The following is a 24800-nucleotide window of genomic DNA, read 5'->3' on the forward strand; positions in this document are numbered from 1 at the left end:
GTAACTTTCTTGCAATAATTACGTGGTGCGATTTTTATACTAAAAATAAATTTTGCTTTCTTGATTTGCTCGAAGTTTTTCCACAGTTATTCTTTTTAACGAGGTAATAACACTACTGACACATATGTATTGAACGTTTATCAAATGTTTGCAAGTATGACACTGTATATCTGTGTATAGAGGCATTTCAATAAATATGATCATTTCCATCCGCTTAATTCGATGTTTCTATATCCAGGCGTTAAGAAGCGACAGCTTCGCGCTGTTATCGTTTTTTTCTTCTTCTGTACAAGTCAAATATATTTATATAAACATCTTTAATGTTTACCACCCAAGTGAGAAAACTGAAAGAAGATACACGGAACATGTACAGGGTCGTATTTTCTGTGAATAGTTATATAAGAGAAGCCCTGCTTTGTACAAAATTAGAAAGATAGAATATACGTACTTGTATCATCTGAAATCAATATATTTTGATAAAGACTGAAGTTAAGTCGAAATGTCCAATTTTTTATCAACCTTTCAAAAAATATTAAAAAAACTTAATTTTGTGTCAAACTACCTTTCTTAAACCTAATGCTAGTGAAATACTCTATCAGGTTAATTATTTTTTATTCGACCACAAAATTTCTTTCAACTATCCACTCTACATAATGACACAAGTTTAATCTTCGTCAATTTCCACTCAACATCAAACATCTCGTATAAATTTAAATAAAATGTTGAGAAGAAAGTGCATACAATGTTCTGATTATATTTGATTTTATATTACGAACCAAGATTGAAAGTTCATTCGATTTTAGTGTTATTATGCACTACGTGAAAAAAACCTGGAACAGGTCGATTTTTATTTTTAAATTGACAATTCACAGTATCAAATTATAAATTTAAAAATATTATCCTCTGTTCAACAATATGAAGTTCTTTAAATTTGGTGCAATCATAACTGAGAAAATTAATTTTTAAGGTGTGAAATTTTGATATTGTCTCTATCACAAAACTTCACGTAGAATGAAGATAATAATGTATAATATTTAGAATGTAATTTTCAATATACTTTATAATTTTATTAAATGTTGAAAATTCACTTTTTGACAATGCGAATTTGCAATTTTCGTACAACATTTTGTATGACCTCAGGGGTTGTTTTGTTAATTTCTTCCTTCATTTCAACTTTTAAATCACCAATATTGTCTGGTCTGTTAAAATATACTTTAGATTTTAAATAATCCCATAAGAAGTAATCGAGGATCTAGCCGGCCATTCTATCGTTCCACATCTTCCAATCTATTTTTTATGAGGGCACAGTTAATGGTGAGGTTTATCTAAATTTTTTGATCAATTTCTAAGTGTGTACATTACAAAGACTTGATGTTAATCATCCAAATGAAATAGATCGATATATTTACTACCGACAAGACGGAGCTCCACCGCATTTTGCACGTAGTTTCAAATTATTTAAACGAGGTTTTTTCCAATAGGTGGATTTGACGACGTGGAACGGCTAGATCCCCTGATTTGATTCCTCTGGAATACTTCTTTTAGGGTTTTAAAAATCTAAAGTAGATTATAATAGATCAGACAATATTGCTGATTTAAAAGTTACGATAACGGAAGAAATTAACAAAATTTTCGAAGGGGTGCTTTTAATTCAGAGGGGGTGCTTAAGGCAGATAATATTTTCATACTGTAAATTGTCAATTTGAGAAGAAAAATCGACCTGTTTCAGGTTTTTTTCACAAAGTACACAAAAACGCTAAAATTGAATTTATTCCATACATATGACCGCATTGTATGTTTTATTTAAATAACGTTACGAAAAGAACTTAGAAATCGTGGAAATTACTTGACTTTGTGTTGAGAAGACAATGCTAACGTTACATTCCATATCCAATTGGTCCAGATAATTCGTATAAAAATAGATTAGAGGATGACAATAAAAGTGATATTTCTAATGATTTATTTCTTTAAGAAAATACTCCATATTAATTCGTCAATCTGAATTGAACGATCTCATTAGTAAATTTTAATGAATGAATGTGTACGTTAATGAAATTAATAAATTATTGAAAACTTCAATGAAAAGTGTGTAGCAACCTCAAATTCCTTGATATATTATTGAGTTTACAAGGTCTGTGGTACAGCAGGGCAAGAGATGAGAGAGAAGAATTGTCTTTTCCAAAAAAACTAAATAAATATCAAATGTAAGTCGTTGGTAGATCCAGGTAGATCCTCACATTAAACTGGGACCTATGAAAAATTTTGTGAAGACGCAAATAATAAAACAGATAAAGTTGTAAAAGTTTGAAGTGTCTTATCTGTCAATGAAAAAGTTGCTTTAATGTCATTTAAAATTAACTATCACCTTAATGAATGATAAGTGATTTCAGCTGTAGTATGAAAATAGTATTTATTTTACAATCCTACAAAAATATGATTATAGAGAACCCCCATCTCAATTATTTATGGTCGATATGTTATTATTGGAACAATATTCTAATAAATTTGTCAGTTATTAAATCATTTTTGTTCATTTCATCATTTTAGTTTAAGGAAGCTGCATGTTATTGAAATTTTTCGATGTAGTATGATTATTCTTATATATTATTTCTATCAATTGACGAGGCCGATGTTTAATATAAAAATCATATCTGAATTCCAATCAATCTTTAGTGTGATTAATGAAAATTTTAATCAAAATAACTTATTTTTAGGGTTAACCTAACTAAAATTTCGGAGTTGTCTTTATCATATTAGTTTCAAGACTGTGCGAGGATGGCATTGCGTTTGGAAGTAATTTTCGACATTGTATGAAGAGTTAAAAAAATCTGTATATGACAAAATACTAAAATCGCGAAAGTTTCTACGTTTGGGTTTTCGGATATGATCTTTTTAACTAAAATATTTTCAAATATATCCGACTTCCGGTTCTATCGGAAGTCGACTGTAACTTTGTTATTTTAAATGTGAAAAAAGTGAGAGAATAACATAACTAGACAATATTTGAAGAACAAAAATAGAGAACTAATAAAATATAACTAACTACCAATAAAGTATTTATATTTTGATTTTGATCAATGTAGTGCTATACGAATGCAAAACCTGGACAATGCAAACCCAGCAAAACCGTCCGTCCATCTTCCTCTAACGGTATAGATTATTTACTGTAGGACATCGGCGAGTGTTTCAAGAATTCAAAACAAATTATTAAATGAAATTTGCAGTTACAAAAATAGAAAAGAAATAAAAGCATAACTTGGTTGATATGAAGATATACAAAAGATACCAGACGACAAACTCCTAAGCGAATGCAAATGTCCTAGACAACAATGATATCAGAAATAATAAAATAGATTTACCTATGAGTGGTATTTAGATCAATGCTTTTTTTAATTTACCCCATTACACCTAGTGACTAATTCCGTGGGACGAAAATTTCAATAGTATGAATACAAAGACTGTGAAGAAAATTAGTGAAACGTTTACATTGTGACACTTCCTCAATTACAATACCTAAGTGTGTGAATATCTATTTCCACTGCTGTATTGTTTAAATTTGAACAATTTGTACCTACCGTGGGTAATTCATACAAAAAGTACATTTAGAAGACGATATTTAAATATATAAATTATAGTTAAGTATAGTATAAATTATAAATTTAACAATATTTCATAACTTAATTTGATGATTACCAATTAATTTTAACTAACTAGAATTGAAGTTACCTCATCTCAGTTCTATGCGTCATATTTAACCAAATTGATACGTCTTTTCGTATTATATAGTGTGCATTTAGAAACATTCCACCCTTTATATTTCGATCCCTGTTCAAAAATATGCGAAGCCATGTTTTATTTAGGAAGACAATTTCTAGACTGGTTCTCAATCAAATTAAATTTAATATCCATCAAAGCCAAACAACTCCTAAAATGAGGGTTGATGGATACTTTATTTCAAAGTTCGTTCAACTACCTTTTTAACAATAGCAAATAATTAATTTCTCTTTCAAGTACTTTTGAAGAAATGAAGTAAATCCGTGAAGATGCTTTATGTATAAAGTGTTTTGTAATAATATTAATAAAACTGATAGAAAGTCGCTTATTCCATTGAATATTCATAATGTTATCCATTTTTACATGAACTTTAATAAAAATTGGTCTAAAACTGAAACTAACATTTCAAGAAACTTCTGACCGAAGCTCTCTACATGCAGCTATTATTATTCTCTTCAAATCTACCATAACTCTATGAAGACGAAGAAATAAGCGAAGGTAGGAAATAAACGTCCACAACTCGATAACATTAATATATGGAAGTGTAACCTGGGTAATGAACAAAAAGATACCGAATAAATTGATATCAGCAGAGATGAAACAACTGAGACAATAACAGGAGAAGCAAAGTAGTTGAAAGATGTTTGTATGGATACATGATGAAAAGAATACCACAAAGCCTAATAAGAAAAGTGATAGAAGCAAAAAGACTTTAGAAAAAAAAAGAAAGGTAAATCCAGAATAACATGAGTGGAACAAATAGCACAGAAACGAAGTAGATAGTGAGAAACAATACGACAAATGAATAATGTAGCAACGAATCGAAAAAAGTGGAAACACTGGATCAAAGGATAGTGAACAGTAAAATTCCAGTACCCTAACGCTATGAAGAAAAGAAGAAAAACTTACCCCTTTGGAAAAAATGTTCACTTAATAGTAAAGCAAACATAAAGCAAAATATTTTGGTTTTCAATTCTTTGAAATAATCGACCAAAAGAATTTGAATTTCATACGTGTGAAATTTATTTAACTGTAGTACTTCCAATATTATTTCGTGAAAAATTCCCACGTGGCGTCTCACAAGATATAATGAGGAAGATTCTGTAGTAAAGTGCCTGTAACTGAAATGAAATTTAACTAAAGTAAAGAATAAACATACACGCAACGCATACACTACACCGTAGGTAGGAAACGATCCTTTTGGTAATTATTCATAGCCTATCAAATGTTGAAAAATGGACACGCAATTAGTAAGTACGCATCTGTAAAGATTTCTCAGCTTCAAAATATAGACAGACACACGGCTAAGAACTTGAGACTCAGTCGTTTAAAAATAAAGTGCGTGGAGTCGAGCCAAGAAATGTACATATATACTTCGGGCGAAAGACATTATCGCCCGCAAGTTGAGAAGAAATACTAACTTTGATTAATCGATATTAGTTAATACAAAAACAAAGCTTTTCACATTCATAGACGCTGAATAATTGCTAAAATTTGCTAAACTTTGTGTTGTTTGCTACCTTATTGAAGAAAATACCAGAAAAGCTTCACAAACGCATCATATGGCGATATTAAGCTTAAAGTTATTATGATGAGATTGCCTGAAGAGCATAACTAATTAATAATTTCCTTCCAATTGGATTAAAGAGGAAACTTTTTTATCATGCTTTCGAAACTTAGACATCAACGAGTAAAACTATGTAAATAGTCGAGAAAAACTTGGAGAGATTGATATTGGAAATCATCAGATATATTAGGAAAATTCAAAATACGATCGTCATTTGTAGAATAATAATTAAAATGAAGCTGAGCTGTGAAGTTTGCCATGAAAAGTGATAGATTACAATTCTATTTGGATACTAATATATAAGAAAAAAACTTCAGTTTCCCTGGAGAAATGAGATTGTCAGGTTTCTGATGGCTGCTAATGATGGTGTCAGTTCATGAGACGAAACCGTTTGGATATGCTTTAAAGAAAGAAAGAAAATACAACTCGTCAATTCTCGTATAAATCTATTACTACAGTTACAGGGAATGATAAAATTTGTTATACAATTGAAGAGATATGAAAACCAAATGAGATGCTGGAAATATAGGATACACAGATATAATCATACCCTTTTAAGAAGAAGAGACAAAGAAAAGTGTCTTAATAATAATAAATATACATTCTTCATATACGAGTATACATTAACTATTTATATATATTTTAGTGCCTCAAAAATTATTTATTATCACGAGTTTAACAAATGCCAAAGCGTAAGTCCGATTTCCAGACATAACAACTGAAATAAACAAAGTGTTTAAAACAGGGAGGCTCTTTGTCTTCCACTATATTTAATTCAGTTAAGGAAGGTATACTGAGGAGGGAAAATTTATCCAAAAAAATTTAATGATAAATAAGTATGATATAATAGCAAATTTAAAAAACAAATAAATATTGTTAAGAATCCGTCCACTAAGGTAGACCCTGAAACCTGATTCTATTGTATTATGTTAATAGAATCGAGTTTGGCAGATGCGCTAGGTACAATTCCCATTTACATTATATTTTATTATATTTTTTTTATATACAGTGGTATATATTGTTTTTATATCTTATTCTCAGTATGTACAGATCTTTTCATTTGTTTTCGGCAATAAAGAAATTGCGAACATTCTGTATATGATTATAGTGTATATTAACGAGACTCTGTCAGCGACAGTGGTCAGTAAATAATTAGATGTCATAGTGAACAAACAGGCATAGTAAAAAGTGAATTTAAATAAATTATATGAGTATTTAGTGATAAGTTAGTGCATAGTTCAGTGAATATTTTAGTGTTAGTGTTTGAGTGTGTATATGCATGTAGATAAAGAGAGTAATGCACCGAAATATTACAAAAACCGTGCGTGAGGCACAAATTTTAATGTGTAAATTTAATTATTTAGAAATGATATTTGGAGAAAGAAAAAAGAGCGAATGAATGAGAAACATATTATTAAAATGAAATCGAACCTTCAGTTGGTATGGAGCGATCATAACAAATAACATCAACAACAAAAAAACCAAAATTAAATGTAATATCCAATGGAGACAAGCACAATAACAAAAATAAAAAAAAATTATTAAGAAATATTATGACAAAAAGGGTAATGGAATCGAATATTATAATAGATGAAGCAATAAGACTCAAAAAATTAAGAATGAACTGTATGTAAGATACGTAAAAACACAAAAATTACGATAATATATAGCAGTACATACAATAAGAGAAAACCATCGGAACAGAGCCGATTCTAATCTGAACTAGACAAACAGGAAAGCACAAAAAAGATGAAAAGATGCAATATAAGATTACAAAGAGTATAGAAAGCTTAAAAATGAAATAATTATAAATTAAGATAAACATAAGTAATACTTCACTATGTTTTTGTACCTCAATAAATCAATCAAAACTCAATGTATTATCATTAATCATAATCCGGATTGATCGACAACTATTATTTCTAAATAAACATTAGAAATTTTTAATTAAAGGAATAATGATTTTGGTTTCAAAATTCTGTGTATCTTTGAACAGAGAAATAACAAGGCATGATTTTTTATAGTTACGATCAAATCGTGTTATTCCATTGTTTTCTAACAACTAATGCCAATTAAAGAAAAACGTGAAGAGTTTGTAATTACTTAGGACTTTTGGAATGGAATAAAAACGAAGCAGTTAATTTACCTCTATCTAAACAATATCGATAAACAGTTCCTTAAGATATATTAATAATGAGTATAAGTGCAAAAAGTTCGGTGAAATCATGTATAAGTTGGATTCGCACAACCAACGTCACATGGGATTTAAGCGTCACATTTAGTTTGCTCAATTATATCAACTCGTCTATTAGAAAATTTACACGATAGATACCGAACAAAGAATTTGTTTGAAAATTGTATTTCTTATGACAAAAATAATAATCGAAACTAATATTTGATACGTACAAAAAGTAGTCTATTGAGTGAAAGATACATTCGGTGATATTCTTTGATCATTGACTGTACTTAACTCATGTCTAGTACTTTCAGTTGAAGAAATATAACAAATATTTGCACGAATCCTCGCATTCAGCTTGTTTATATTCTTTGTCAATATTTAATGTCAAATGAATGATAAATGTTTGGTTTCAATGAACACTTCGGTAATGTATATTGTTTCAAAGATTGACATCAGAATAAAATTTTGATAATACACAGAGTAATGTCGGTTTGCATGTGCGAAAATTCTTACGCCGCAATTTAAACATGTCTTAACTTGTTAAGGCTAGTCTCAAATTATATAAAGAGAAGGTACAATTGCTTTACATTCTTTTAATCATTCTCTCTTTTCATAATAAATAGTATGGAGTGCGATAAATATCAAATCGTGAATTGTTAAGACATTATTAGAAACAAAAGTTTAAGCAACCGTGGCAGCAAGGAACATAATATATGTGATATTGTTGAAAACTACAAAGTTAATGAGCGAACGGCACAGCTTTCGTTTAAACTTTCTAATAGTAGGGAGTTGACACTTGGAGACCGTTTGCGCTACCATTATATATTATAAATATTACGAATTTAATTGCACTTTCTTCTTCCGAAAAAGAAGAAGAGAATATAATTGATTCACAAGTGTTTTATACCTCATCAGGTCACGTCAAAAGTTCTAGAATTTTCGGCTATAGTGTTTTTTTCGTTTCTGTGGCAATTCCTCAAGTACGAGGATATATTGAAAAATTCTTAGTCTACTATAGAACCTCCACAGCTTTTATTACCTCCTCGTTGGAAGAAAATTTACAACCTTTTAAACTTTTTTTCAGTAGAGGAAAGAGATGATAGTCGGATGGAGCCAAATCTGGTGGATAAGGAGGGTGTTCAAGTAATTCAAATCCTAAATCACGAATTTTTTGCATGGCAACATGAGATTTGTGTGCAAAGGCGTTGTTCTGCAAAAACAAAACATCTTTGGATAGCTTTCCGCGTCTTTTCTCTTTTTTACCGTAATCGGTAATGTCAGTAATGTCGAATAGTAATATCCAGTTATTGTTCTACCCTTATCCAAAAAATCAATCATCATTACTCCATGGCAATCCCAAAAAAACTGAAGCATGAACTTTTCCAGCAGATTTTTGGACACGAAACTTCCTAGGTCTTGGAGAACCAGAGTGTCGCCATTCCATCGATTGTTGCTTTGTTTTTGGATCGTAGAAATGTACCCAAGTCTCATCAATAGTAATAATTCGCATCGTTTTCAAATTGAATACAGATCGGTTTCTACCCTTGCACGCTTTTGGTCAAAATTCAAACATTTTTTTTATGCATGGAACTGGTCTAGGCTAACTAGATATCAATACATCCTCATATTAACAGAAAACAGAATCAGATGAGAATAGTGAAATACTTAGAAGATTTGCATTGCCATTTTCTAGTGTGGCTTCTCCGATATGCTTTCAAATCTTTAATCCTGGATTCTTGTGCTTCTTAGGATAGTTGCGCTAGGTCGTGCCATTCTAGAAGTTTATCGTTTCTCATCAGGCGAATAGGCAGTAGGTAATGAAAACATTTCATTGAGCAATGAAACATTTTGCTCCAGAAATATTGTTTCTATTTCATTAGCGATTTGTTAACTTTTCGAAAATACGAAACAGTTGATAAATGCTACGTTTCACAAGTTTCTTCACCATGCTCTTCAGATATGAAATGATTGAGCACACTATTCTGAACGTGTTGACATTTTTCGTATTATTTTTACCCTTCATTACTTGCCAAATGTTGAATAGATTCTTACGTTTCAAAGGAAAAGCTGTAAAGTGGAATAATCCGTTACATAAAAATTTCGATATTTTCGAAAGAAGCATAAATGGGCAGCTAATTTTTTTTCAGCAGATTCTATATACTATGATCTTTTATTTGAACAACAAATTGAATCACGTGATTAGGCGTGACTAATTTTGTTTCTACAAAAAATTTATTATTTTCTCTTTGTCTTGAATTTTTCATTAAAAATAATATAGATTAATATTAAACTATGTACCCAGATTTCTTTTACCCAAAACTAGATTATATCTAAAAAACAAATGAATAATTCAAAATTGTCTTTTAATTTACACACTTGACACTGCAAGAACAAAAGTTTGATGCGTACTGGTATGTACATTCAAGTGTCTAGAAATGAGATATATTTTATTGCACACCTTTACAGACCCAATATCCCTTGTACATAATTAGCAAGCTTTGCAGCATTCCTAAACACCCCACTGTAAGCTGATGTAAACGTATAAGGTTTTATCAGAGCACCATCCAGGTTTAGTTAACCGAAAGTGGCTTCTCTTACAACAAGAGAATGCTAAACCACATATTGCGAAAGATACGTGGAATAAGTTCTAAGAGCTTGGTGGTATTGGATTCTTACCACATTCGGCATTTAATCCGGACCTTACATTGCCAGGCTACGTCTACATTCGAAAAAATCATTTTTCTGGACCAAAATCATAAAACGGGTCTAGTGATGATAGGAAAGGTGTAGTTACTGCCTCAAGACAAATCTGATTTTTATCACATACCTTAGTAATCCTGACGAATTAGTTCAATAGACTTGGAGCCTACCTTCTTTGTAATAACCAGATTAAACAAATACATGCATTTTACTGATGAACAGCTTTTAATATAAAAAAATATTAGGAATGTGGCTTGATTTCTAATTAACTTGAGCCGAAAAAGATAATAATCATCAGAAAGAGTAAGCAGATTATTTTATTTATCATGTAAATATCCTCATTAAACGTTGCAGACTGACTTTCAGATATTTGCTTTTCATCAGGAACTCTGTAATAAAAAATTTACGTTCTTTCTGTTTAGTCAAATTAATTAGAATTTGTTATAAAATATTTGCAAAATCCATTTCGCCGGTTATTTATCATAGTTGAACCTTAACGCTCGAAAGCACTTGCTAGAATCTTCGAAAACATTCTCTCAATAAATCAAATCTGCAGGAACCGCCACAATAGAGAAAGAACAATTATGAAAAAATCGTATATTCGCTCTAGTTGTTTTTCATTCATGAAATCCGAAATATGAATTGTTCCTTTCTCCAGTATATATTCCTATCTAGTGGCATCATCTGCATTTCAACTATGTAAAAATGAACTTTTACTGTTATTTAATTATCCATTCTTCGGATGGTAGATATAGATTGAAGCCACGATAATATTGTAAAAAATTTAACGAACAAATGCCCACGAAAGTATTTTCCAACCAATTATCGGTAATAATAGTTATTTATTATACAAAACAAAAAAGTATAAGATTTTAGCTTATATTGTTTCCCCGGCGCGCAGCGGGAGACAAAAAACCGAAAGCAAAAATCTAGTATTTTTCTGTGACGGAAAAAACGATTATTTAATATTGAAAAATTCAGTTAGAAAATTATCGATGTGAAATTTGAATTTTGAAATTTGTACCTATAGCGACAATTAGACTTTCGGTTCTATGAAGTAATAAAATAGCTGTCGGTTTAATTGTGTGAAATGATTAAAAAATTCTTAATTTAGTGCTTGTTTAGAAGTTATTTCATTCCGAAGATCGTCTATTACACTTGTAGTTAAATCTGGGGGAGACTTGATGACACTAAAGAAACATGGCGATTGGAAGTCATCAACGGTCGTCGAAGGATATGTTGATAAATGTAGGACACAGGACAGAAATAGCTAATAAAATATTTAGAACGTGTGGTAGTGCTAAAAGAACACCGAATTTGCGACCAAGTACATAAAAGGGAGTTGTGATGGAAGGAAGGTATATAATTTCGATACAAGAAAATTGGACTGTTGTACTCAATAGTTTAATGAACGTGTCATTCATGCTATGTACATTTCTTAATTGTACTTTTCATACAAAAGAAATATAACTTTATTGTATAAAAACATATCCTAAAATTAAATATCTCCCTTTAATTATGTGTTTATATTTAGACATATTCGGTAAAAAGTACTCATTTGTTTCCCGGAAGAATAAGTAATTTCATAAAAAGTGACATTCTGTTATCAGTCAACACAGATAAAATGTCAAACCTTTTTCCCGTCACATAAAAAATTTTGTAGAAGTGGCTGATTAGAACCAAATCTCAATCCATTCAACAGAATTAGTTTGATTGCTACCAAAATAAATTTCGTTATATGGTGTTTAAAAAAAATTATGATTTTTTGAGTTCATAGCCCATTCTGGCATCGCAAGACAATCAATTCCAGTACGAAGATGAATAATATGTTCACTAGCTGTATTTTTACCAGCCACCATTGGTAAATGCTGCATTTACGTATGCAAATTTTTAATTCAAAATAACCTTTTTTCGTATGCTGCCTAAAAAATTTATTTCTGATGGCGGCATTCTCAGTTTGAGATTATGCAAAACTTTTTACGAAGAATAAATTTTATTCGTTAATCTAACAAAAAGTTTTTTGTTGTTCAGAATTCCAATTTAAATACTCTGTAAACTAAAAGTTACAAACAAAAATCTCCATGTTGTGGGCCCTTCAGCTCAATTAGCCTTACCTACAGGCTTCTGTCCATCAATATTTCAGCCGTAAACTCCCTATTCGCGAGACGTCACTACCGGGATAACGCCCTACCAGAGCTTGACTCCCCGTGACTACGGTCATAGTCTGGAAATGCAAGATGTTAATCGACGCATTGCACGGATATTCATAATACGATTGATTTTTTTTATTTTGAAGAATATAAGTTTCTACAAGCAGCAGTTGGAAAAATCGTTTTGCGTTTGCAGCATACATGTCCCACTTCGCGCCTCTTTTTACTTTTCCCAGTTTTATATCTTTCACCTTTTTACACAGAACGAAATGATTCCTCGGATAAAGATAAATATTAAAAAAATAGCCGTCATATCTTCTCTCGTTTATATTTCATTCTTATTTTCAGGAAATGAAGCGTCATATTGGCGCCCCAATTAAATGAATGGTTATAATTAAAAAAAATAAATAACTTGGTGTTTAATTACGTAACCTTGAAAGAACTTTCGCCATAGCCTAAATTCATGTTGTGTGTAAAATACATTATTTAACATTGGTCAACCTACGAGTTTAATCACGATAATATGAATCACCATAATAAGATTGAAAATATCAATATTAATCGAATTAATTCCATTTCCATCTATACTTTGATTTGTCCCATTTGTACTAAGTTGGACTTCCTGGATCCGGCGGTGATATTCAACACACTACCACTATACTAACACTCACAATTGCACTGTCTAAACCTCTTTATCATCTTCATATACTAAAGTTAGTTTACCTTTAGTCTCTGAAAATGATCATTTGTTTGAAACGCATGTCAGACAGTATAATTGTGAATGTTAGTGTAAATAGTGTGATCAGTTTGTCACATTTAGTTATTGGTATAAAAAGAATATATGAAGAAGTTTTTTTAATCGTCGGACTTACGAAACTTCTCCACATAATCATCAGTTTTTCAAATAAAATGAATAGGACAATATTCTAAACCGTATGGACGAGAGCGGTTTGAAGAAAGAGTTTGAAAACACTTTCGTTACAGTGATTGTATTAGTTATTGTCATGTTTAGTTTCAATTCCAAAAGAGTTGTGTATTATCACAATAAGACGACTGCCAATGAGTGGCAAAATGTGGAACTTGTTCTCTCTTCCGATCTTTGTAGAACCATTTAGGAGAAACTCAACATTTTCTCATCCGTTCAGCTTATTCACGATTTCTGCTTATATCTATTTGTTTCTAGCTTCTCAATTCTCTCTAAATCCATCCAAACATCCCGACCTATGTATACCTCTTATTCTTCCACATTATCTCCCTCCACCATATTTTCTATTTCCACATTAATTTCACATAATAGTTTTTTTTATTCACACTAAGTGCTCTATTAGCAACTTTTTTAGTATCAATTTTCAAACCCCTTTTTCACTTTTTTTCATTGACTCTTCCCACATTTATTTCTTTATATTTTTATTCCTTGCAACTTTGCTACATCGTCCGCGTACGCCCTCCCCTATATTTCTTAGTGTCACCATCTATTTATCATAAATTTTTCTGTTCCACCATATTGTTCTTGCTCTATCACAAAATTTCATGATCATTTTTATTAGTTTTATTGACTTGAGTGCGTTCATCAGCTATTGTTTAAAAAAAAATGTCGCACTACGATTCACCGCCTTCCGATTAATTTCTGTTTCCAAACTTTAAATATGGCCTGGTGGAAAGAGATTTCAGATATATGAAGAGGTAACGGCAGAAACACGTATTTTGGGGAACTTCTGAAAGATTAGTTTTTGGATAGTTTGAAAGAATTGAAAATTCGCTAAACTAAGTGTGTTAAGTTAGAAACTTTTTTTGTCTTATAGTAAAGTCGATTTTTTTTATTAAACCGCCTTCGTATAAAAAGCTTACAATACGTGGCTTGAATAGACAGATGAAATACTGCAAAACACTGATAAATTTTCAATAATTGATACTCCACAACAAACAGGGTCAAAAGAGCTCAGATCGGCAATATATTATATTTACTATACTATATTATTAGAGACACATTGGAGCAACTAAAGTGTTAATATCTGACACGCTGTATCTGTAAACGTTTCCACTACCGTTGAAAGGAGAAATAATCATAGAAACTTTCATTATTCTTGTCATATAAAAGTTGGAATCCAATATGTTCTCATGACGTTCGTATCAATTCTATTTTAGCGTCTGAACTCTCCTACTATTATTATTAATCGTAGAAGATAAATTTAAATTGAGCTATTACTAATAGTTGTTAATGTAAGTCAAAACATCTCATACATAATTCACTGTCAACGTTCAACGACACCAAATCCCATTTATACTGATCTAAATCTAATCTCCGTTTAGATATTGTATAATAATAAAATGAAAACAATAAAGAGAACATAAAATTGTAAAATTTGCATATGAAATTACAAACATCACGGTTGTCTGCCAGCTGCAATTTTCTATAATGAGTAATAATGACTAATTTCTTTGCGCTAATTACAAGTCCATTGCCATTTATTTTATACTTGAAATAACAGTGTTGGAAATAATTTTACAAATTAATTTCGATAAACCGCAAAAGTTATTCTTGCATATGGCGAAATAACCAATTAGAGTCTCTGTTTTCAAATAATATCTAATCAGTTAAAGGAATCAATCGCTTCTCGTGCGATTGATGTAGATAGGTTGTAAACTTAAAAGGTCACATTTTGGGCTCTGACTAAGCTCATCATGTTAATGTGTGTTTTCGGGGTTCGTTGCAAGATTTTGCTGTGTTTAATATGTACAGAAATTTGGTATGCTTTCAAGTTCCAAATGGGGCGCCATTCAATTTTTTTTAACTAAATTGAGAAAGGTATAGAAATATATTGATGTATCTCTAGGAATAAAGCTACTTGTTGAAAATAAAATTCAAAACAACTAAAAAGTATAGAAAATAGATGCAAACAATGGAAATGATATTCCTTCGTAAAAAAACAGATCAAGACTTAATTAGATTACATGAGAAACGGAACATAAAGACAACTAAACCTGCAGAACAACACAAAGAAAAAAATCAACTAAGATGATTCGGACATGTAAAAAGGATGAGAGAGGGCAATAATAACCAGAAATAAAGAAAGACCAACCACAATCTGCATAGAGGAAAACAACAAAGCTACTGAGAATTGAGGAAAGAACTGCTACTTCAAACAAAAGATAAGAAGAAATGAAGGAAATTTTGGTGAAAACGCCCGAAGTAAAAAGGGGATGAATGCATTATGACACATAGAACATTAAAGGATATAAAAAACAACGATAAACTATTTGGCAGCCCTTTGTTACTCCTTTCATGTGATTTTAGAAAAACACGTTCAACGTACGCTGATGAAATCAACGCTTGCTTAAAATTATCGCGACTGTGGCGTAATATTGAAAAAGTACAACTGACGGTGAACATGCGCGTTCAAATGCTTCAGGATCCATCCACCGAAACTTTCTCTAAACAACTGTTAGATATTGGCGATGGGAAAGCTGCTGTACATGAAAACAGCCACCACGGCTGTGTAATGGCACACGATTAGTCGTTAAATAATTAATGAAAAACTGCCTCGAATCCTTATGATTCCTACAGATGTGCCAATTGAATTCAAACGCACTCAATTCCCCATTAGATTGATATTCGCTATGACGATCAATGAGGCACAAGACCAGACATTGTCTGTATGTCGCTTAGATTTGGAAACACCATGCTTTTTCCCACCGACAACTATATGTGGCATGTTCTCGCGTGGGAAAGCCGTCCATATTGTTTGTGTTGGCTAAAGACGGTCTTACCAAGAATATTGCACATTCTATTGCGCTGAGAGATTAATCTTTATTTTTTTTTAACTTTCATTATCTACAACGCTTTCGATTACAAGTTCACCCCTACCCACTTATAGTAAGTTACTTATTTGTATTGAGCTAGAAAAATATTTCGTAGATATGATTTATATGGCAGTACAACGTTCGCCAGGTCAGCTAGTTATCTTTATATTTTAAATACTCTTATGTCTAGTGCATATCTTCATATTGTCAAATTAATGTCATTCATAATGTTATGTCAAATTATTTGTGTAATTACCACTCTCATATTTCATAATTTAAAACCATATTCTTATTTACGAAATGTCGTCGCTTGAAATATTTATTCGAGTAACTGTCTAGTAACTTTTTTGAAACTCTATCCAGTTCCTTCTTAGTCAAATATTGGTACGTTGATAGTCTGCAGGTGAGTTAAAATTTCATGTATCTGCAAATAAACATTAATTTACTATTCACCTATCAATTAAAATAAAACATTCAATGATACCATTATCATTTTCACGAATTTCAATTCAATACATGAAAAAAAGTTTTGATGGAAATGGCAAAATTTTGAAAAATCATTATTTTCAGTGTACTTGTTTTTCAAACAAGCTTTATCGTGTCTTTGCAATGGTTTACTCTTTTTATAGTGGATGGCATCATTTGCAACCGGTTCCAATATCAGAACACTTGTTTAACTGCTACTCTAGTTCTTCCTAGCAAAATGACTGACGTTAAGCAGTGTTGGTTTAATTCTTTGCATTTCAATTATCAAAAAAAAATAAAAGCATTTAAAAGCTATTAATTAAAATATAGTCACGCAAGATCGTTTTGACGTTTGTCCTTTTAGGTGTTTTGTCAATTTTTTGATTAAAGTAGCAGTCCAAGTAACTGAATGATCAAAAGATATGACTAATATGCTAAGCAAATGTTATAAAACAAGTTTTATCGTTCTTTTCTCGTCAGCGGTTAATTCTTTTCGTAGTGAAAAACCGCTTGTTGGACTGATTCGAATTATTTTGAATTTTGAATATTACAGCTACACAATACCAGTGATACTCACCATATTCTAGTCTTTGATTTCTCGTCTCGTCTCATTTTCGATACGAGACTCGAGACGATACTTTTACTTTTCCTTGCTTGACACTTTCAAAAAGTCTCGTCTCAAATTTCTCACGAGAGTCTCGCAAAAGTCTCGAAATATCGGAAATAAAAATGACAAATATTAATTAATTACTCTAAAGAAATAAATTTTATGATTACATGTTCGTTTTGACATGATAATTGTGGTTATCGGAACCATCTAGTCGCCTTTTGTATCTAAATCACTGGATTAAAAATAAAAATATTGTTTAATAAGTTGAATAGAATGGATAACTTTTTTAAGAATCTACCCAAAGACCTCAGTTATATATGTTGGGAAAAAACCTATCCCATATTCACTCTATAGCACCGTACACCAATGATTAGAAAATTGCAAATGATGCAAATTCACTCATTCTCACATTTCCCAATATATAATAACTATTATAATCAAAGTTGAAGAAATGAATCGTATCATCAATAACGGTTACGAAGACACAAGTCAATACGAGATTTTTCAGTCTAGTCTCGTCTAGGCAAGTCTAGACAATACCAAAACAAGAGTAGCGGGGAAGCGGAAATTTTATTGGTATATCTTCTTCCGCCCAAAGTATCTTCTGATTGAATCCCATATTGTACTTCTTCTAATTCATTTTCCATCTGCAATCTCATATTATCGCCTATATAACAAATCAAGTACCTAAAATAACGTTAGACAAGACTAATAACTGTAAAGGAATTAACTACACAAAGTAACAGATAACAGAATAGTACAGTTGGAAATACTACAACGCGCAAAGCTGCAGTGTAGGTTGCAAGAATAAGTAATATTAAGCATTTACACAATAGAGATTTTATTTCCTCAAACAGACATTTTTAGTTCCTTTTTTTGTAATAATCAAACTTAATACTACTGACATTAAAGTGATCTTCATACGAGAGCATTGTAAACTAATTGTAACCACATCTTTTGTCTTTTGGGGTTCATTAGAAGAAAAAGAATGTTTGAATCTTTTATGAAGATTCTACAGTCTGTGGTACTACAAACCATTCACATACCATTTCAATCAATATGTTTGAAGAGCATTGATGAAATTTGCTCCTGTTTCTTTGCTTTTTTGTGGTTCTATGAACTTGTTTATTAGCGTAAGACTTGATCAGTGCTATTACAGAAATATCCCAGCTTTAAAAACTAGAACATTACTATTGCTTTCTATTGATAATATATTAATTATCTCAAAAATTCCAATGAAGTGTGCTCATTACGTAATGAAGAATAATTTGAAACATTGTCCAAAAACATCGTATAAAAATGATGTTTATTATTAATTAAATTCGTCTACGAATAAGTATGAATTTGTCATAAAATATACATTTTCATGTACTCATTTCAATCAATTCGTGTGGCTAAAATGCAAGCAGCTTAAGTGTTTTCAGTTGGAAAAATATTTGAGGTGTTTAGTACCCAAAAATTAAAATAAAAATGTGTCGCCAGCTTCCTGATTCACTCACAAACAAACAATGAAATAAAGTGAAAAAAAGAACGTAATTAGTCAAATAGTCTTTCGGAAATGCAATGTATGTCAGAAAATTGATAAACTTTTTGGAAACAGTACTTATTTTCTCCGTTTTTGTACTGGACTTATAGAAATCTCATATAAATTGTTATAATGGCTTAAATACATTTAATTGATTCTAACCCTTATACGGCTTATGAAGTAACCTTCTATATATAGCCTTAGATAGAATATATAAATATAACAAATAGTTCATGAAAATATTCTTAATGCAAAACGAGGATACACGAAAAGAAACAAGTACTTGGATGTCAACTGCCCCAATATCTAAAAGTCTAACAAAAGAGTATCCACCTTTAAGAGCGTTATCAGAACTATCGTTATATTATATAGTTGTGAGACAACAACAATATATGGTACTGTTAGAGACACAACATATACTTACAAACAAGGAACACGAAGATCTTTATAAAGCCACAAGCATTATTCAAGAAGTTTAAGCCAATCACTTCCAATGATCTGATCATGTAAGACGACAGACAGATGGGAGAACACAAACATCATAGGAAGAAGCTCTAATTGATAAAAATCAAGTAGTAAGAAAATTTGAATCAATGCTAGATAGGAAAACATGGAAATAATTTGTTAAATTTGCTAAAATCCATATCAAGATGTAGCGGTAGTATTAGAATCGTTTATATACTGAAAATGAACAATACGCAATAAATATACGAGTGTTTATAATTTTTATATGTTAGAAAATCAAATGATTTATTAAGTTTTCTTTTTTTTATGGAGTTGATAACAGAAATAACAAAATCCTATTCATTTTATGTAATGTCTTGTTCGGTACAAGTTTATGTACTGTTGAGACCGGCCCACTTTTTAAGATTTTTCATTTCGTAAATTCCAATCTATTCGTTTGACATCTCTGGATTGCTCTACTCTTTTTACTTAATCTTTTCATTTAATCTGTTTGTTTAAAAATGTCGACTTTTTTTAAAGCATAATTTAATTTTTGTGTTCATTTTCTTACTAGTTTTAAAAGAATTAAAGTTTATGTTGTCAGTTAATATAAGAATATATGGCACTACCTTAGAAAATCACTATGATTTATTATATCCTCATATCGAGAGTATCGTACTAAAATAACTATATAAGATGTTATTGTACAAACACTTTTTTTTATTATTTGTAAAACTTGAGCGGTAAAGAGATACGGATCTATACTTTTCTTTTGTAATCCTATTTTTGAAAACATTTTTTTTGGACATCTGTATTTTATCGTTTTATTACTTTATTGTACACACAGAAAATGCTTTATCTAGCAAACACATGGCTTGTCTGTTTCTCGTCTTATAACCTTTTTCTTAGTTACAAATCGCAATTGCATTTTTGGTTAGTAAACCAAAATACCGTTCAAGTTACCTATTTTCAAATTATTATAATTAAAACGCTAATTAATAAACTATTAACTTAATATTAATTTATTTAGTTAATCTCTCTGACTTTAATATTTGAATCCCCATTTAAAATTCGAAACAAGTTAGATATTAAAAAACACTGTTTCACTGTGATAATGTCTTCATAATATCTTCTATTCTTCCATATTACGATTTTAATTTATTCTTTTTATGTTTATAATCCAGTTCATGCTCCTTTATATGTCTTAAAATTGTTTTTTGCATTATTTGCCTCATTTGTCTTGAGACTAGTTTTGTTGTTAAGATCATGTACTCCACTTGTATACCGACATTATAGTTATCAGTTATTTTAATCCTCAATCATTCGTAGTATTGGATTATTTTATAAAGATTGTACTCATTGTTTTTTCTTTTATTCTTCAGACGACACCAGTAGAATCAGTCAAAGATTAGTTCAAATAGCAAAAGAACAAGGCTCTTCTGATAACATCACTGTGATAGTAGTGTTTCTTCGAGAACCGTCGAAAATTGCCGCAGAAGCCTACTGGGAAAATCGCAATTTGAATCCTGCAACTATGGAGGCGGGCCTCGACAATTCCAATAATCCGTTCGTTATGCCGAACGGCGCTAACACAGATAATATGATTAGTCAAAAATCAGACGGTTTACTGTTGAATCTAACAGATAATTTCAAACAAAATGGTAAGTCTAATATTAATATTCTTAATAAATATTCAAATTGACTGTCATTTTCATATTTTCATACATTCATTATTTCATACAGTTTACCTTCAGAGACTGAAGGTAAACTGTAAAATTTGGTTATCAAAACGCGCGTCATACAGGGTAATTGTGGGTGTTAGTGTAGTAGCGGTATAAAGAATGTATTCAGTATAAATATCGTCAATGGTTCCAGAAATTTCAATTTAGTTAATTAGTAACTTAGTAATGGAAGATCTGTCTCAAGCAAACTCAATATAGATATTCCATTATGTTACCGTTATATCGGTAACTGCATTAAAAAACCAAAAATATCATAATAAACTTAAATTCAAAATTTCTGGATATCATATAATATAAAAACATCAATAAAAGAAAATGATAAATGACATATTCAAGATAACAAGAAAAAGATAAACGTATATTATAATCATTTGAGGAACAAAATAAAAACTAAACATCAAAACTTAAAACAAGTATCGAATTATTTCAATAAATAAGATACCATTGAAGTCTTAAAGGACATGTTATATACAAAATACTTTTTAATGATTGTGACGATGTTTACATAGGGCATACATCACAGTTTTTAGAAAATAGATGAATTTTTAGAAATGGTTCACAGATATAGAAATGAGAAAGCTATCAATGATAGAAAGACCTAAACAATTTGAGTAGAATTTATAGTTCTATTTTATATATTTTTATATATAAAATATATTGTGAAATGTAAAACTAAGGAAAAAATATTTTTTGTGATTTAAACAGATTTTGATTATGATATTCAGGTTGATTGAAATATTTGAAAATAAGTTGTCAATAAGTCAAAAAGTCAATTTTTTACCTGTTTTAAACACTACTAACTTTCAATAAGAGAAACCTAAAATTAAGACAATTTAGTTTCAAAAAAAGTTTTATTTTCATTGGTTAGGTTAGGTTAGTTACATGCCATTTATTACTATAATGTTAAATGGCATTTTTATTCCAAATTCCTCATAGGGACAATCAATCTTTCAGTAATATCTTTCATCGCCATTTTCACTAATTTTATCATCTTTTTTGGTACTTTCTGTTGTTCCATATCATTCATAATTGTCCCTCTTGTCACACTGTTAAATGTTTTCTTGTACTCAATGAAAAGCAGTTGGACTCCAATATACTGTTAATATGTTTTCATAACTTGATTCATAATATACATGAGATCTACTATTTATTTTCCTTGTAGTATATCTTTTCTCTACGGATGCTATAAAATGTTCACATTTCTCATAGCTCCATACTTTCAAAGTGGAGAATTTCTCATGGAGTGAGAAACATTCGCCATTAAGGTGAGATATAATTTCTCATTGTTTTATGATAACTCAAGTCAACCATGAATTATTACATGCCAAATATTCCATGTTCATGACGCAACGCTCACAATTAACGCGCAATATTTACTCTAGGTAATGAAAACATTTGCCATAACAACACGACCAAAACACTGTCCAATTATTATTGTGAAAAATTTTCCAAACGGGTATAGTATTATAATCATTTTTTATACCGAAACAGATCAAATTTGTTGAATATTTATTATAATGGATAACAAAGATTTAAACTTTGGAAATATACCTCTCGATATTATTCAAAAAATGTTTGTAATAATTTGCTACCAAGCACATCACAGAACTTTCTGGAATGATGATTTATTTTGATTTGGAAATACTATGTTAGTTTATTTTGAGAAGTTGAGAAAATTGAAACTATCAACATAATTATCCCAATACTCGATGCTGAGGAGTACCATAATTTTCAAAACCTGTGTTTATATATCGAATTACGCGAAAAACTACTCGGATTTTTGTAAAAAATATCGGAAAAATATGCTCCAAAACACATGAGAAATTCTAATGAAAAGTATTTGTTGCTAAAGATAGTTTTAAAAAAATTATATGGAAAATTGCAGTTCAAGTTTCAATTTCAGGATGCTTTAGCGTCCATATAGGTGCATGTTGTTAAACATTAAAAATTGATTACATGGAAGATTTCAATTCTGGATTAAAATACAGGCCACTATTTGTGAAGGTCATTTGCATTTTAGTTAATGCAGGAGCAGATCTTGAATCGCCATAGGGGTTGGAAGTAGACCAATATTGCCGAATCCTATAACGATATTCAGCATCTAGTGCCACTAGAACCTGAGTAAAACAATTATCTACTTGTAATTATTCAAATCTTCGTCTTCTCGTGCCGTGACCGTTACAAATCGTTGACTTCCATAATAGTTGAAATATTGATTTGCTTCATTCACTGCAGCACAAATTAGCTGAGTTGTTGTCCCAAACCATTGACAAATATTTTTAAAACACGATTATGTACGCCGACATATGCTTCTCCCATTGTTTTTCTTTGCATTGCCAAATGAAGAAGATTGTACCAAAGTATTCTAATTTACATCTATTTCTAAAGTTTTGTTCATGTGATCATAACCTCCGTTAGTAACCGTATCGATTCATTTTATTTTGAAAATTCGGCAATAAACCCACATACTTGATTCATTTGTATGTTATTAACCTTGATTTATTCTTCTAGTAGATAATCTAATCTATTATCTCATCAATTAGAGAAAGTATTTCGTCAGTCATCGAACTTTTTTTTCTTTGTTAAAGATGGTTTTAGAATTGCTCTAAACAACATCCAAGTCATTATTCTGTTCTTCAAAAGGTACAATCCGTTCCTCTATGTATTTGGTAATATCCTGCCGTTTTTCTTTCAAGTTTTGTGACCTTGTCTTGGTTTCATTTGACCCATGTTAATCCTACTTTTTAATTCATTTCAGCTAATAGTATAATTCTTGCAATATCAATTGCAGATTATAAAAACCCTTGCCGACAATTTTGTTTGATCTACCATAGGCGTAGATACCTCATTTTATAAATTTATTATTTTTATAAATACTTTTAAAAATGTGTATATCTTATGCGACAAAGTATTCGTTAAAAGGCAATCGAATCATTATAAATTGGACGTCATTATTGTTTAGACAGATGAACTTAATTGTAGTCTTACTTGGAACTTAGAAAAAAATCATTATTATACCCGTTAACTTGCTACAACTAAATATTAAATTATAAAACGTAAAAGTTACGATAAAGTAAAATAAATTGTTTCCAATTAAAACAAAAGGAAGAAAACTTTTCACTTCCAAAGCATTCTTATTACTCATCTTCTTCTTTGATAACATGTTCAACACAGTCTTTCCAAAGCTCCTGGCAGTCTTCTGCTATAACTTGATTTGGGAGTTGTACAATTTTTACTATTGTCAACCCAACCGAAACTTACTACTTCGTGACTGTCAAACCATGTTATGTGTCTTTTAGAACTTCGGTAGTCTTTTATCTGACGCATATACTTTTGTCGCCATCGAATGATCATTGACGATTCGGTTATTGCCATCCGTTTATTCAGTTTTTTGTGTTTAAAACCACATGCTGACAAAACTTGATGCAATATTTCTAAGCTGGTATAATATATTCTGGATAATTTGCTATCTTTTTTTGTATTACTTCTAATGTCGCAATCGTGTTTTCCTTATATAAACTATAAATTGTCCTACGTATAAACTCTTGTGTAGCTTTGTCAACTGATTTCAGCTTTTCTTTACATGTTTTTCGGTTCTGTTAATGATTTACAGCAACCCCTTTCGTGACTACTCGATATATGGAAAACTTATTTACTATAGTTAATTCAGTAATTCTTATTATGATTGCATTATCAAATTGTTGAATATTTTCCTTTTTTAAACGTTAGAATATATTTAAAATAACTTGCTGTCTTTGTATACTTAAATCGTTATTATTAAATTCATACCTTTCTTTATTCTCACTACAATGTGCAATTTCATTGTCTTCATCCGCCCATGGT

At 30.5% G+C, this 24800-nt stretch overlaps 1 protein-coding gene across 2 annotated transcripts in view; it reads left to right on the forward strand.

The window, feature by feature from the left end:
- Positions 1 to 24800, forward strand: part of LOC130900460 (titin-like) — a 271357-nt gene that overhangs the window by 201507 nt on the left and 45050 nt on the right. For both annotated transcript variants that reach the window (XM_057811095.1, XM_057811096.1), the window contains one exon: positions 20598 to 20876. In XM_057811095.1, the coding sequence (XP_057667078.1) occupies positions 20598 to 20876 (279 nt within the window). The remainder of the gene's footprint in view (positions 1 to 20597; positions 20877 to 24800) is intronic.

This window comes from Diorhabda carinulata, chromosome X (genome assembly GCF_026250575.1).
Source record: "Diorhabda carinulata isolate Delta chromosome X, icDioCari1.1, whole genome shotgun sequence".
NCBI lineage: Eukaryota > Metazoa > Arthropoda > Insecta > Coleoptera > Chrysomelidae > Diorhabda > Diorhabda carinulata.